At 38.3% G+C, this 12,950-nt stretch overlaps 1 protein-coding gene across 2 annotated transcripts; it reads left to right on the top strand.

Annotated features, from left to right (window-relative positions):
• Window positions 1-7,556: 7,556 nt before the first annotated feature.
• On the top strand, window positions 7,557-12,725 carry LOC306745416 (uncharacterized protein). 2 transcript variants are annotated; one of them, XM_079228202.1, is made up of 7 exons: window positions 7,557-7,651; window positions 8,593-8,770; window positions 9,146-9,262; window positions 10,172-10,228; window positions 10,726-10,950; window positions 11,918-12,040; window positions 12,126-12,725. In XM_079228202.1, the coding sequence occupies exons 2-7, from the start codon at window positions 8,594-8,596 to the stop codon at window positions 12,186-12,188; spliced, it is 762 nt and encodes a 253-aa protein (XP_079084328.1). In that variant the 5' UTR covers window positions 7,557-7,651; window position 8,593; the 3' UTR covers window positions 12,189-12,725. The 2 variants fall into 2 exon arrangements, with proteins under 2 accessions (XP_079084328.1, XP_079084327.1); XM_079228201.1 differs by having other exon boundaries at window positions 12,123-12,725.
• Window positions 12,726-12,950: the final 225 nt, after the last annotated feature.

Below are 12,950 nucleotides of genomic sequence, written 5' to 3'. Positions count from 1 at the left end.
TGGCACGCACTAACTGTCATTGCATCTGTTATTCACTTTGCCAAGACTGCATTTTTTATTGGAGAACAGCTCTCCTTTGGAGCCCCCTCAAGCACAAAGAGGCGGACGAAATAACAAGAACAGTACAACACCATAAACAATCAAACACAACCATGAAATCAAGTCAAGGCACTTTTACTCAGACAGCACAATATCACAAATGTTCCTGATATTTTGTGTTCGCAGCAATGTCAGGCTGATATTTGATTAGCATTTTGCACATCTGAACTGGCATACATCAACTGAGAATGTGTGATTATGAGATATTTTACAAAGAATATCTTTCTAATATAAATTATATTATTTGTACAATATTGCATGCATGTTGGATTGTCCAATCTGCTTTGTTTGACAAAGGTGGGCCTCATTTCTGTCCACAGCTTTGCCCTGGTTCCTACTAAACCTTCCTCATATGTGACCACACAGTCAGCTTTGTTGTGTGTGACTCAGTGTTTGTGTGCTTCTCTTTTCAGAGCCTTAGGGACACAAATCTCTGCAAACTCCCAACGCTGAAGGAGGTCGCCACTTTCACAGCTTAAAAGAAAGGCGCTATGATATGAGTTGAAGTCCTATAAAAGTCTAAGAAATAAAATATAATAAAGGTTTCGTGTTTTGGCTTCTTCAAATATGAGATGCTTATGTGTGTTTGTGTTTATCATGTAACAGGGGCGTTTCTAGGATTCAAGGGAAGGCTTAGCCCCAAGGGAACTGGCACGTATGCGTGCGCAGCGCGCAAAAAATTATTTGGGGCCCATTTGGGGCTGCAGCAATCCATTGTTTCAGACAGTTCATAGATTGGTTCGATCAGAAAGAGTGTGATTTTGCTCTGTAGTTTCGCTTGCATTCATTCAGTATATAATAACACAAGAGACAGAATTGCAGGGTCATAGTGAACACAAATATGAACTTTTCTCAAATAACGAGAGAGAAATACTTGTCCTGCTTGTAAAGAAAAGACGGATAAACTAGCTTTCATATCCGTGTCACTCCCAAATCCAATGGATGGAGAATGGACCTGACAGTGTCAACGTTTGAGTTGTTTACTTGTTTTATTTTGAGCAGAAGGGAATAAGATTTTGATCAACATTTACATCTATTGTGTTGTCTGTGTAGTTTTTACAAACTAGTGATATTTTATGCTCATTTGGACACTATCACTGAGATAAAGATGAAGTAGTGCAGTGTCAAATATACCATTCAATAGAATAAAAAAACATGAATAACAAAAACATTTCAAGTACATCTTAATTATCGAATGATAAATATTGTGTGATGGTACTCCTCCTTGGTATAGTTTACTTTTTGTTAGGCCTGACGCGCAGTGGAGGGCCGGCAAACCCTTGAACAGTACATTATTGTAGATACAGTACTGCCTCGAGTACCTTATTGCTTTTATAATACGGTTTCCTGCGACTTTATGAATAATAATAGAAAGCTCCCTTTCAGCACGAAATAGTTGTAGCCACCAAACGTTGTTGTAGTGGCCATTTGTCCCATAAACCAAATAAATAAATATAAATTAAAGAAAATAAACCAATATCAAAAGCCACTGATGCACCGTAGGTTATGTTATTGACGCAGCCAAAATAATGCAGTGTCCAATGCGGGAGTCTGGTTTTATTGCTATTTATTGTAACTTAACATAATCAAACAAACAAATAAACAAACAAAACGGCCATGCTGCCTCTCCCGTGCTGACCTGTCGCTGTCGCTGCTGCTGGCTGGCTGGTAAAAAACCATAGGCCTACCCAGGTGCATCCCGGTCCTGTACCTGCCTACTCCTTTAAGTACACTAGGTGCCCACAGCATTACCAAATTAACAAACTAAAACCTACGTAAACAACTATAAATAAACAATACTCATCAAAAGTCATTCCCCCAAAATATCAAAGTTTACACGAAACATGTTTGGTAACTGTCAAGCTTGAAATGACAACTAACAGTGGCGCAATTTAAATCTACCTGTTATTTTAAGTGTGCACTGATATGGAACGCTCTAAATGTAAACAGGCTGTACAGTACTTTATGGCTGAACAAAGTACACCCCGTGACTCACTCTCAACCAATCAGAATGCTTGATTTGATCTACCCGTATTATAATTGGAGCTAAACTCCTTTGTGTAGTTTACTTGGAGCTGCCTCGTCCACATATATTAGCTCATGATTTACTGCATCTGCATCTAGCTCCATGACTCTCTGAAAGAGACAAGACAAAACAATGTAGCACAGTACGAAAAGACAGGGATCAGTCAATATGATGTATCACCATACACTTCCAGATCCAGTACCAATGATAGGATAGTATAGCTTACCTGCACATATTCATATCTCAGTTGTTTTACACGGTCTGTGTTTCTTTCAAAAGGGACTCTGCTGCTTCATCCTAATCCTATTGCGTTTCAGTAGACGAGACAGTGCAGAGAGACTCACTCTGTTGACGTTTTGGAGGGTTGTCTGCTAGTATGTGGGCCTGCAGTTCTCGGAGTCTGATGCAGTTATTTGCAATGACCATATTTACTATGTGGGTCTCCTGCTCTGGGGTGAAAAGTCGACCTCTTCCACCAGATATTGGTTTTCTTGCAGTTCTGTAAAAACATTTACGTAAATGGTTTTAGTGATAGATCCTTCTCATTATGAAAGTACAGTACATATTACTGTACCAGTAAGTCTACAGAACTTACAGTTACTTACCGGTTCTCATTTCGAAATATCCGGATGATACCTGCAACAGTATAGCGGCTCAGATTTGGTTGAACCCGTTGCCCAGCCTCCCTCATGGTCATCCCATGGTTGACAACATGGTCAACCACAGTCGCTCTGATCTCATCAGTTATTGTGTTCCTGACTTCCCTTCCTCTTCCTCTTCCCCGTCCTCTTCTTATCCCCCGTCCTACTTCACCTCTTCCTTCTCCTCCTCCTCCTTCTCCTCTTACTTCTTCACGTCCTCGTCCTCCTCTAATTCTCACCCCTCTTACCGTCTGTCCAATATTGGCCTCCATTGTTGTCCAAACCAAATGTTTACCTGTGGCCTATTTATAGTGCTCAAGCTCTGATTTGTAAGTGAACTCATTATCTAAAAGTGTTTTCACATGTGTCAATGTGGAAAAGCAATTGGCAAAATAGTGTAGTAATGTAGAGACCAATGTTTACAGTTTTGCTAGAAGTATGTTAATGAATTGCAAACTGAGTGTAAAGCAGTGGTTTGTGTTTACAGTTTTGCAAAAAGTGTGTTACAAAATTCTAAACTGAGAGCAAAGCAGAGAACGTGCATTCAGTTTGGCACACTTGGTAAATGCATTGGCTAAAAATGTTAATGGTTACTTACACCTACTTACTAAAAACTGTAGGTAGGCTATTGGATTGTAATTTGAAGGGGGAGAAAACATACAAACCAGAACGCACGTACATATGTAGCATATTAGAGTTATAAATAACTTGTCCATGTGAGAAACAATAGTTTAATTTAATGACATCACCAAAATAAAAATAAAGAAAACATTTTTTTTTCAAGCCAAATTATTTTGGAGGGCTGAAGAACATTTTAGGGGGGGTTCAGCCTAATGACGCCCCTGGTTACCACTGTCAAATTATGGCCAGTTTTCTTAATACCTCTGTCTGAATACATATAATATATTATTGGTACTGTCAAATTTTTATTCTAGCAAACTGTATCTCATCTAAACTGTCAAGCGAGGCCTCCACACCTGGCGCTCCCTCATTCCTAGGTCTAGTGATTGGGTGAAATTACCTTGAGTCGCAGACGCTTTGGCGCATACTTCTACAATTGGAGTTTTCCCACTCCTTGAGCAAAGTTGTTATTTTCACCTCAAATAACCTGGCTTCATGGCCTGCTGTACAAAAAACGGATGCTTTATCAAGATGGATGCCTTCAACAGTACCTATAGTATTGGTACCTGTAGTACCATATTTCCCTCATTTTTCCTAATTGATTTGTGGAGTTTGAAGTAATGTTAATCGGTTGTTGAACCTGCTATGAGTTATTTGGCATGTATTGAGTTCTCTAAAAGTAATGTCACTGTTAGTTAGTTAATTTGTTAGTCTGCTAGTTGGATGAAGCTAACTAGCGTTAGGCCAACATCATTAGCCTTGAATACGTGTGCGAAAAGCTAGTCAGTGGTGACGATTCAGCGACACGTTGCACATTATTTAATGTAGTAAGGACAAGCTTTAATTTATATCATGGAGCAATAAAGGTGTGTCTAAGCTTTTTGACCAGCTGTGGAGGAAGAAGCAGGACACTGTTTGAATAAGACTCTTCTCAAGAGAGAGCACAGGACATATACTTATACAGCAGACACCTTTGTTCCAGCAGGCATAAAGAATGGATTTAATGTTAGTTGTTAGTTGAACTAAAAGCGTTGGTGCTTATATTTTTCAGGTTGATGACAAATACACCTGTTGATGTGCTGTAGGTTTTTTTTTGTACAAAGAAGTGCAGTAGACATATTCTGAGAATAGTATATTTTTAACACACTGTATCCATCAATAGCTCAAATGAACTAAAGTGCTGTCAGTGGCAACTGTATCTCTGCATTGAGAGTATGTAGAGGGCTATCGGTGTGTCTGTGTTTTGGGGCTTTTCATTTATTCAAGCAGAACAGATATTATTTTATGAAATTGTCAGAAATAACAAATATTATTATGATAAATATTAATGCATAGATTGCATTGAACAGACCTGTTGCCTTAACTGTGCACGGGCTGACCTTGCTGTCCATTGAATGATGGATTCTGCTAGACCAGACTTGAGCATAAACTGTGTATTTGCATTGTCTTACGAAATACAGTAATAGATTAAGCAATATAGTCAAGAAATAATGTATGCATTGATTTGAAAGACTTTTAGTCTTTTAAGACATGCATTGTCAATAAAATGTATATTTTCTGTATAGCGGTCTCCAGCTCCAGTTTATTTTGGGTCTATAATGGGTTTACTTGACAATTTACAATGTCATCCTCAGAGTTTTACAGACATGACAACACTGTCGATCCGTGATCACTACAAACGGACCCCTCCACATTTCAGGTGAGAAATGTTAATGCACACATTTTTAGAGGGAAATGTTTTCACAGCAATTTAGACTCATTTGAGAGGGAATTGTATAACCTAAACCTACTTTGTAAAACTAGTCATCTTAATGATATGGTTCTATAATGACCAGATTTGTTTTAAACCATTACAATACTATATAAGTGTATAGAATAGTGTTTTTATGAAAATAACTTGACATGCTATACAAGCACGAAGATACCGATACATAAAATTAAGAACAACTAGATGTTTTATATTTGCTTAAAGAAAAGATGCATTACAAACAATGGTTGCGATCTATTTTTGTTTGTCTGTTTAGATCAAATGAATAGAAAGACTGGGCCTGTTTCCAGCTCCACCATAAGACGAAGGGCCAAATTACAAGAGAGACGAAAGAGATTGGACAAGGCTGTCAAAAACGGCAAAGAACCTGGACCTGACTGGCAGACGCATGACGTCAGAGTAACTAGATCATGTGGTCTGCTAATTATATATTAATATTCTAATAACAATTGCCAGTTTTAAATGGATATAAAAAATAATTTACCTTGTTTTGCTATATACAGGGGGAAAACATTCTAATCACATTGTTTATCACATTGTTTATAAATCTGTACTTTTTCATTCTGTTAATTTTACTTAATTTTTAGGTTATTAGTTGGAGGCAAAGACGATGGATGAAGAAATATGTCTTGCGACACTTCCTATAAAATTCCTATAAAGAGGAAGCCAGGAAGAGGCAATTCCTATAAAGAGGAAGCCAGTGCCAGTGTGAGTAAATACATATGTTTTTTAATTTCTTTACAACTTTTTTACCTTTTATTAAAAGTTTAAAAAAATGCATCTGTCATTCAGTGTTATAGTATGACAAATGAGTATTCTTCTAACCCCTTTTATAGCTATTTTGACAGTGAGGAAAATCCTCCAACAAAAAAGAAATCCAGAGTTCAAACCACAGTTGCCCCTCCAACCGTTGCCCCCCGTCTCCCTCTTCCACGGACGCCATCACCAGCGGGACAGCAAACACTACAAGCCAGGGGTACAGACCAACTGGGCGAGGGGGAAGGTGTGGATCAGACACCGTTGCCTGTTGTGGTGAGCAATAACAGCTATGGGATTCAAATGTAACCTTTTAATCATTTCCCTTTTTAACAATGTTAACAATTGTTAATTGTATACCACATATATTACATGCAATACACACTTCCATATTGAATCCAAGCAAATATGATTATTAGGATTGCATTACTAATTGTATAAAGCTTGATGCTTCCATATTTTAAGTGAAATCTGTCTTAATCGGTTGTCCAATTAATTATTTTTTACCTTATTCTAATGTTTTTTGACAGCTGCTCAAGTTCATATGATGAGCTGAATGGAGAAGATGAAACAGCAGCTCGACCAATTGATTGTCAAAGTTGACAATCTCACCAGTAAGCAACACTCAACTGGTCAAGAAGTCGAAGTGACTGGAGACCCGGTTCTGTTTACCTCAGTGGAGGAAGTGAACCTTTTTGAGCAACGGATTAAAGATCCCTCCAACTTTCTGCTGAAGACGAGTGTGGTGAGTTTTTTGTTTTATTAAGCATCTCAAGCAAATCTAATTCAAATTGATCGTCATTTGATCTTTTATTTGTATGTAATTAACACTATATAATACCCTGTTTGATGGAAATGTTTTTTTAAAACATTCTGTAAAGTATCAGATATTAATAGTACTTTTTTGATCCATTTTAGATTTTCTCCCTGGCAACTATCGGAGGACATGATACCAAACAGGTGAAATGGAACATCCTCGCCCGCATCTTCAGTGATGATGTTGGGAATAGCATCAACTGGAAAGGAATACATGGGAAAAGGTCCTTCAGTCAGATGACGTCAAAGACTGTGCTCCTACACGTGCGGCCACATATGAAGAGATTCTCAAACACGCCATTAGGTGGTCCAACCTGCAGCAGACCAGGGCAGCGCCAGGAGCTCCAGGATATATATATATATATATATATATATATATATATATATATATATATATATATATATATATATATATATAATATATATATATATATATATATATATATATATATATATATATATATATATATATATATATATATAGGCCTGACAAACATATATATATGTTTGTCAGGCCAAATGAGCCGCTTTATAAACGGGTCCAAATTGAATACTGGCCGGATCTGGTCTGGATCTTTGACCCGGATCCGTCCCGCTGTGCATCTAGCCATCGAGCCTATGATTCCTCCTGGGCGGATCCGGAACGTAGTCAGTTTGCTATCTGAGTGGCTTCTGCGCTGCATATTATCAACACAAAGTACATGTATATCTTTCTGTTCAGCTGAATGTTCAGCAAAGGGTTAAGTTTGTTTACAGTTGCCAGAGGGAGGTACTTCTGGTAACAGGTTGGCTCTCGTCCACATCTGTCTGCTCGTCTCCTTCCTCTTCCAAACAATAACTGCGCAACAACCTGTTTCAGCCACTCTTCGTCAAGTGGAGTGCAATAGTTTTGGGTTTCTCTTCCACTCTACCAGACACAAACAGGTACGTCTTTTTTCATGTTTGATTCAGTTTGTAAACGAGCCGAATTCAACGTTGGACACTCTTTATTATGTATATATGGCCCTGTGCTGCTGTGCAAGTGAATCCAGATATTTAAGACATCCAGGACTCAAACGTGTTAATTGACGAGTATTTTAAGTTCGAACTCACCAGAGGAAAGTGAAACTTATTGGCAACTTATCAGGGGAGAAAACGTTTATGCCAAGCGGGTATTAAGCGATACAAAATACGACTTATTGAAATGGGTTGAGATTTGTGTTAATCAATCCAAGATGGAGTTTTTAACTTCGCCCACGGACTGCAGGGCTCAGTGGAAGCTGGAAACTCATTTATATTACTACAGTACATGTTCGGGATCATATTGAACTCGCGTGAGACCTATTGTAGTATTTTACCACAAAATAACTACTTTTGTTATTGTAAAATACTACAATTGGTCTAGTTCAATATGATTGAAACCCTAAATGTGTGTTTCCGTAAATTGTCGGTGCAATGCAACCTCTGGCCACAAGTGGCAGCACTGAGCACAATGCCGCTGTGCGAGCAGCACTTCAGTCCGTGAGAAAGGAAGACGTATTTAACTCATTGCAGTCAAGTTTTAAAAAAAAAAAATTACCAAAAGGCTGTGGCTGAACATGAAACATAAAGTATATACGATTTCATATTAAAGCTGTGAATAAACACACTTGACCTACATAATGCTTGCAGACCTTAACGAACCAGTTACACCTATAAGCACAGACATTACTCATCATCATGTACATCCTGCACGTGGTTTGCACACTCATTTGCCATCTTATTATCTCAAACTAATGCAGTCTAATACAACAGGCATGCAACACTCATTCTACCTTCATAAGAACGTTTTTTCTTTTCTTTTCAAAGAGGTGTTGAATCAACTTAATGGTAATTTTTAATTGCAGGATGTCTGTGACCATGACCAAGGCTGAGGGGGTCACTGTGTTCACCATGACCTCTGACCCCCAAAGTGTTCTTCCTCCACTGTGCCACATCCTCAAAGGCCTTTGCTACAGCCCGGTGTGCTGCTCTGTGTCTCAGCACCTGAAGAGGGTCCAGAGAAATTCCCAGTCAGTACTGGGGGTGAGTTGCAAACTTAATTATGTCTTAAATTGCTCCGTTGAATTCTGCCTGAAAGCTTGTATGCTACATTGCATTTTTTTTACACATTTTTAATTTACTACTTTTTCTTTCCCCACCCAATTCTGATTTAAACTTTGAGTAAACATTTTGTTTACGTAAAGTAATTCAATTCAGCGTGTCATTTATTTTTAATAGAGTTTCTGTGAGTGACGTTGTGTTTATATACCTGCATTTAGAGAGAAGGTGGTCCAGTAACAGTTACCAGTATGTTCTGCACAGCATGGTTGTTCTCCAATAACTAGAACAGCGTCACCTGGTAACTGCAGTCTTACCGTACAGGTGTGTGTCGTTCATACCATGTTTCTTCCTCCGCAGGCTCTGCACATTATGGTTGGGTTGCTCAACATCGGCCTTGGACTGATCCTTCTCTGCAGTATCTCTTCTTCATGGATGATGAGTGAAACCATGTTTCCAGTGTGGATCGGAGCATTGGTAATCAAGAGAATGTTGTATGATGCTATGTTTGTTTATGTTGTGTCTATGTTTATGTTAACTTTAATTGGGCTGATCAGTCGTTTCCAAGGAGATCATTTAACAGCTTTCCCAATTTTAGGGTGCACGTACAAGGATTTTGTTTTGATGCATAACAGTAAACACAATGTGAAAAGCAAGATGGTGCACATGTACAACAGAAACAGTGGAAGAGATGTTCAGATTTCTGCTGCAGTGTGCAATATATTGACCAGGCTGGTTGACAGGTTGACAGTATTAAGTAAAAAGTACAAATGTGGGGAGATATTAAAGATGTGCGTGCATGTAACATATAACGCCAGTCATCTGGGACAGTCTGGATACACACCTTGAACTCACTTTGAGGTGTCAAATGACAAGAAATCCACAAAAAAAATCACTAATTGATCGGCATCAGATAAGCATATTTTAATTGTTCCATGTTTTGACGACCTTACAGAATTCTGCCTGAAGCAGAAAGTAGCGCTGGGCAACATATCAATATGGATTGTGATATGAGACTAGATATTGTCTTGGGTTTTGGATATCGTAATATGACATAAGTGCTGTCTTTTCCTGGTTTTAAAGGCTACATTACAGTAAATTGATGCAATTTTCTGAATTTAGCAGACTGTTCTTGCTGTTCCTTTATTAGCTTTTACTTACTTAGTTATTATATCCACATTATGACGATTATTTAGTCAACCCTGCAATATTGTTTCAGAAATGATATTGAGGTATTTGGTCCAATATAAGTTATTAGATTTTTCGCCCTGCCCTAAACTCAAGTGTGACAGTGATACGTAGCAGGTGCTTTGTCTCTGACACGTATGAACTTTTTGTGTGGAGGAGTGAACGCTTACATATTTTTTTTGTCTTTTCTCTCTCTAGAATTTGTTGTTTGGCATCACTGGCATTTTGTCCGAGAAGTGCCCCAGTCCATGTCTGGTGAGTAGTTCATCCTCATGCTGCCTTTTAAAAGTACTATTTTATTTGATTGTCATCATGTAGTCTTAATACAGTGGAGGATAATTTTGTACACACATCCGTTACATATATGTAACGTTTCTCTGCCGGAGGACTGGAGGTGGAATTTGGGAGCGAGTCCCTGTTCCAAAGGGGGGAGGTATTATGTATGTCATCCAGCCTGGGAACACCTCAGGGTCCTCCAGGAAGAGCTGGAAAACGTTGCTTGGAAAAGATGATGGATGTTCCATATCTCTCAAGGATGCACACACCCTCATTGCCTCTTGTGTATACAGTATGTATTTTCATTGGTGGGTACAATAAAGGTTCAGTGTCTTGCTCCATGGCACTTTGGCCGAGTTGCAGGGGTTTCTCAAAATAAGTACCAGCCCACCAAGCTGTGGAGGCTGAGATAATCTGCGGCTTTTTGAACTTCATGAGAACAAATTGCCTGTTGTGTTTTGTGTCTTGCATTGTAGGTCATCGTCAATGTCATCCTGAATCTAGCAGGAGTTGCTTTCTCCATTGCAGCTATCGTACTCTACAGCATCAATATAGCAACCATAAGGCTGTGGTGGATGTGTAACAATGAGGATTCTTACTACTATTACCGTTCACGCAATGAACAAACCACAGCTTCCACTGCATCTCCCGGGCAGAAGTACATGGAGGAGAAATGCTTGGAGGGCAAAGAACTGGCTCTGGTAAGTGTGAAAAATGTCTTTCCAGCCATCAAAATACATATAACTGATGAGTGTAAAACAGAGGGCTTTATTATTTCACATTGTCTTAAAAGTTACCATCCATGATAACCATGTACACACTTATACCGAGGTTATTATGAAGAAGCTTCACAGAGAATTAACTAATGAATATAAACCAGTGATGAATTAATTAATACAAAATTAATCACCAATGATTTTAATTATTTATTGAAGTAGTTTATCAAATGAAAATGGCAAATAGGAGCGGGCTTCTGCTTTTCTCTTTTTTGTGTTATTAAGATTTTGGGGTTTTCTGACTCTTGGTCGGACAAAACAAGCAATTTAATCTTGGGCTCATGGAAATTGTGATTGCCTTATTTCTTTTTATTTATGTAATCTAAAATACATACATTTCATAGAGAAAACACAATCGTAATAGAAAATGTATGGTAGTGCATTGTATTCATAAAACAATTAAAAAGGCCTTGTAATTATAACCTATCTCTTAGTTGTGAGATTGTTTTCTCATATCTATGGGAAAATGTTATGTTAGTTTTCAGTCACTGTTATTTGTGAGTAATATGTATGTTGTTATTATTTTTGCGGTATTATATTCCAGGAGTATTCAACCAATCAGTCCTGACGACTCAATGCCGTTATGTTGATAAGTAGATGGATGTTAAATAAAGCAGAAGTATCCTGCACGTCGTTACCGGAGAGTTAATGTGTAAGACTTGTGTATTCTTTATATGTTATTTTGTAATTAAAGGCATGTTTTCCCCTAATCTCCAGATAGTAAGTCATAATTATGAGATGAGGTCTCCATTTCTTTTTCCCTTTGTGAACACGATGCAGCGCGAAATAAAAGCCAATTTGAATACAAATATGAAGATGCCACATTTGAATGATATGAGCCAAGTAAAAACAAATATTTTAAAGTTAACACTGTTTTCTTGTGTCCCACCAGATGCTTTTGAGAAGCATGAATGTTCTGCTGATCGTCCTGTCAGTCCTGGAGCTCTGCCTCGTCATCAGCTCTGCCGTCATGGGGATCAAGGCTCTGAAGAGCCGTGGGAAGGGAGAAAAGGAGGTGAGAGCTTTGAAAATCACAGTATTTCTGCACCTTTTGAATAAAACATTAGTTTTACTGACATAATTTTTCTCTTTAATAGAAGACGGGTGACCCAGAACACTACAAACCACTGCTGGAGGAAGTCACTAGTCACCCCACAGCTTAGATAACACTCTCTGCTGTGTGCTGTCTATAATCATTTGCATATATTCATACCATTGATTCTATGTGCTGTAACTTTAATGATTTACACAAATTCAACCCGTACGGCCTCTGCCAAACTTCTGGGAGTATATTTTTTATAATAACTTGCACTAGATTGTATATGCTCCTGTCCATTTCATCCTCTGTTGATGTTTAAAAAACTGTTTCCGTTGATTATGATTTTCTATCGGGTAATGTGCCTTACATTCAGCTTGTTTGTGGTGAAAGGGAGGGTCATTCACATGTGTGTGACAGACACCCACATGCATGGACTGATGGGCTTCTTGTTTTCTATTTTACAATATAAAACTATATTTTAAAAAAGCGATTGAGTGTTACATATATTTTGGTGTATTTCTGCTCTGTACTTTACATTAAATCTGAAAAGCATGGCGGAAAAATTGTATCAGTATAATATATAGTTTTGCTCTTTATGTACAAATAGAAGCGATAATTATAAAGTGTGGGGTGAAGGAGATTGTATATTTAAAAAAGGTAATTATAGTCCCCCTTTTTGAAATTATGTTTCTGGAATAAAAAAAGGAAATGATCAGTTCAATAAAATGATGACACTTGGCTCAGCAGCAGTGTCAATCCAACTGACGTGAACACCCTGTGTCTCTGGGTGCAAAGTAGCAACTGAGAAGTGTGTTTCTCAGTAGCGTGTCAGCCAAACATGTGGCTCACATCTGGAGCCCGACTGGTTCCTGGCTCCTGCGCTGCA

The sequence above is a fragment of the Taurulus bubalis genome (assembly GCF_910589615.1).
Source record: "Taurulus bubalis genome assembly, chromosome: 12".
In the NCBI taxonomy this organism is placed as follows: domain Eukaryota; kingdom Metazoa; phylum Chordata; class Actinopteri; order Perciformes; family Cottidae; genus Taurulus; species Taurulus bubalis.
The sequence above is the reverse complement of the archived record's forward strand: the minus strand, read 5'-3'. Positions and strand labels throughout refer to the sequence as shown.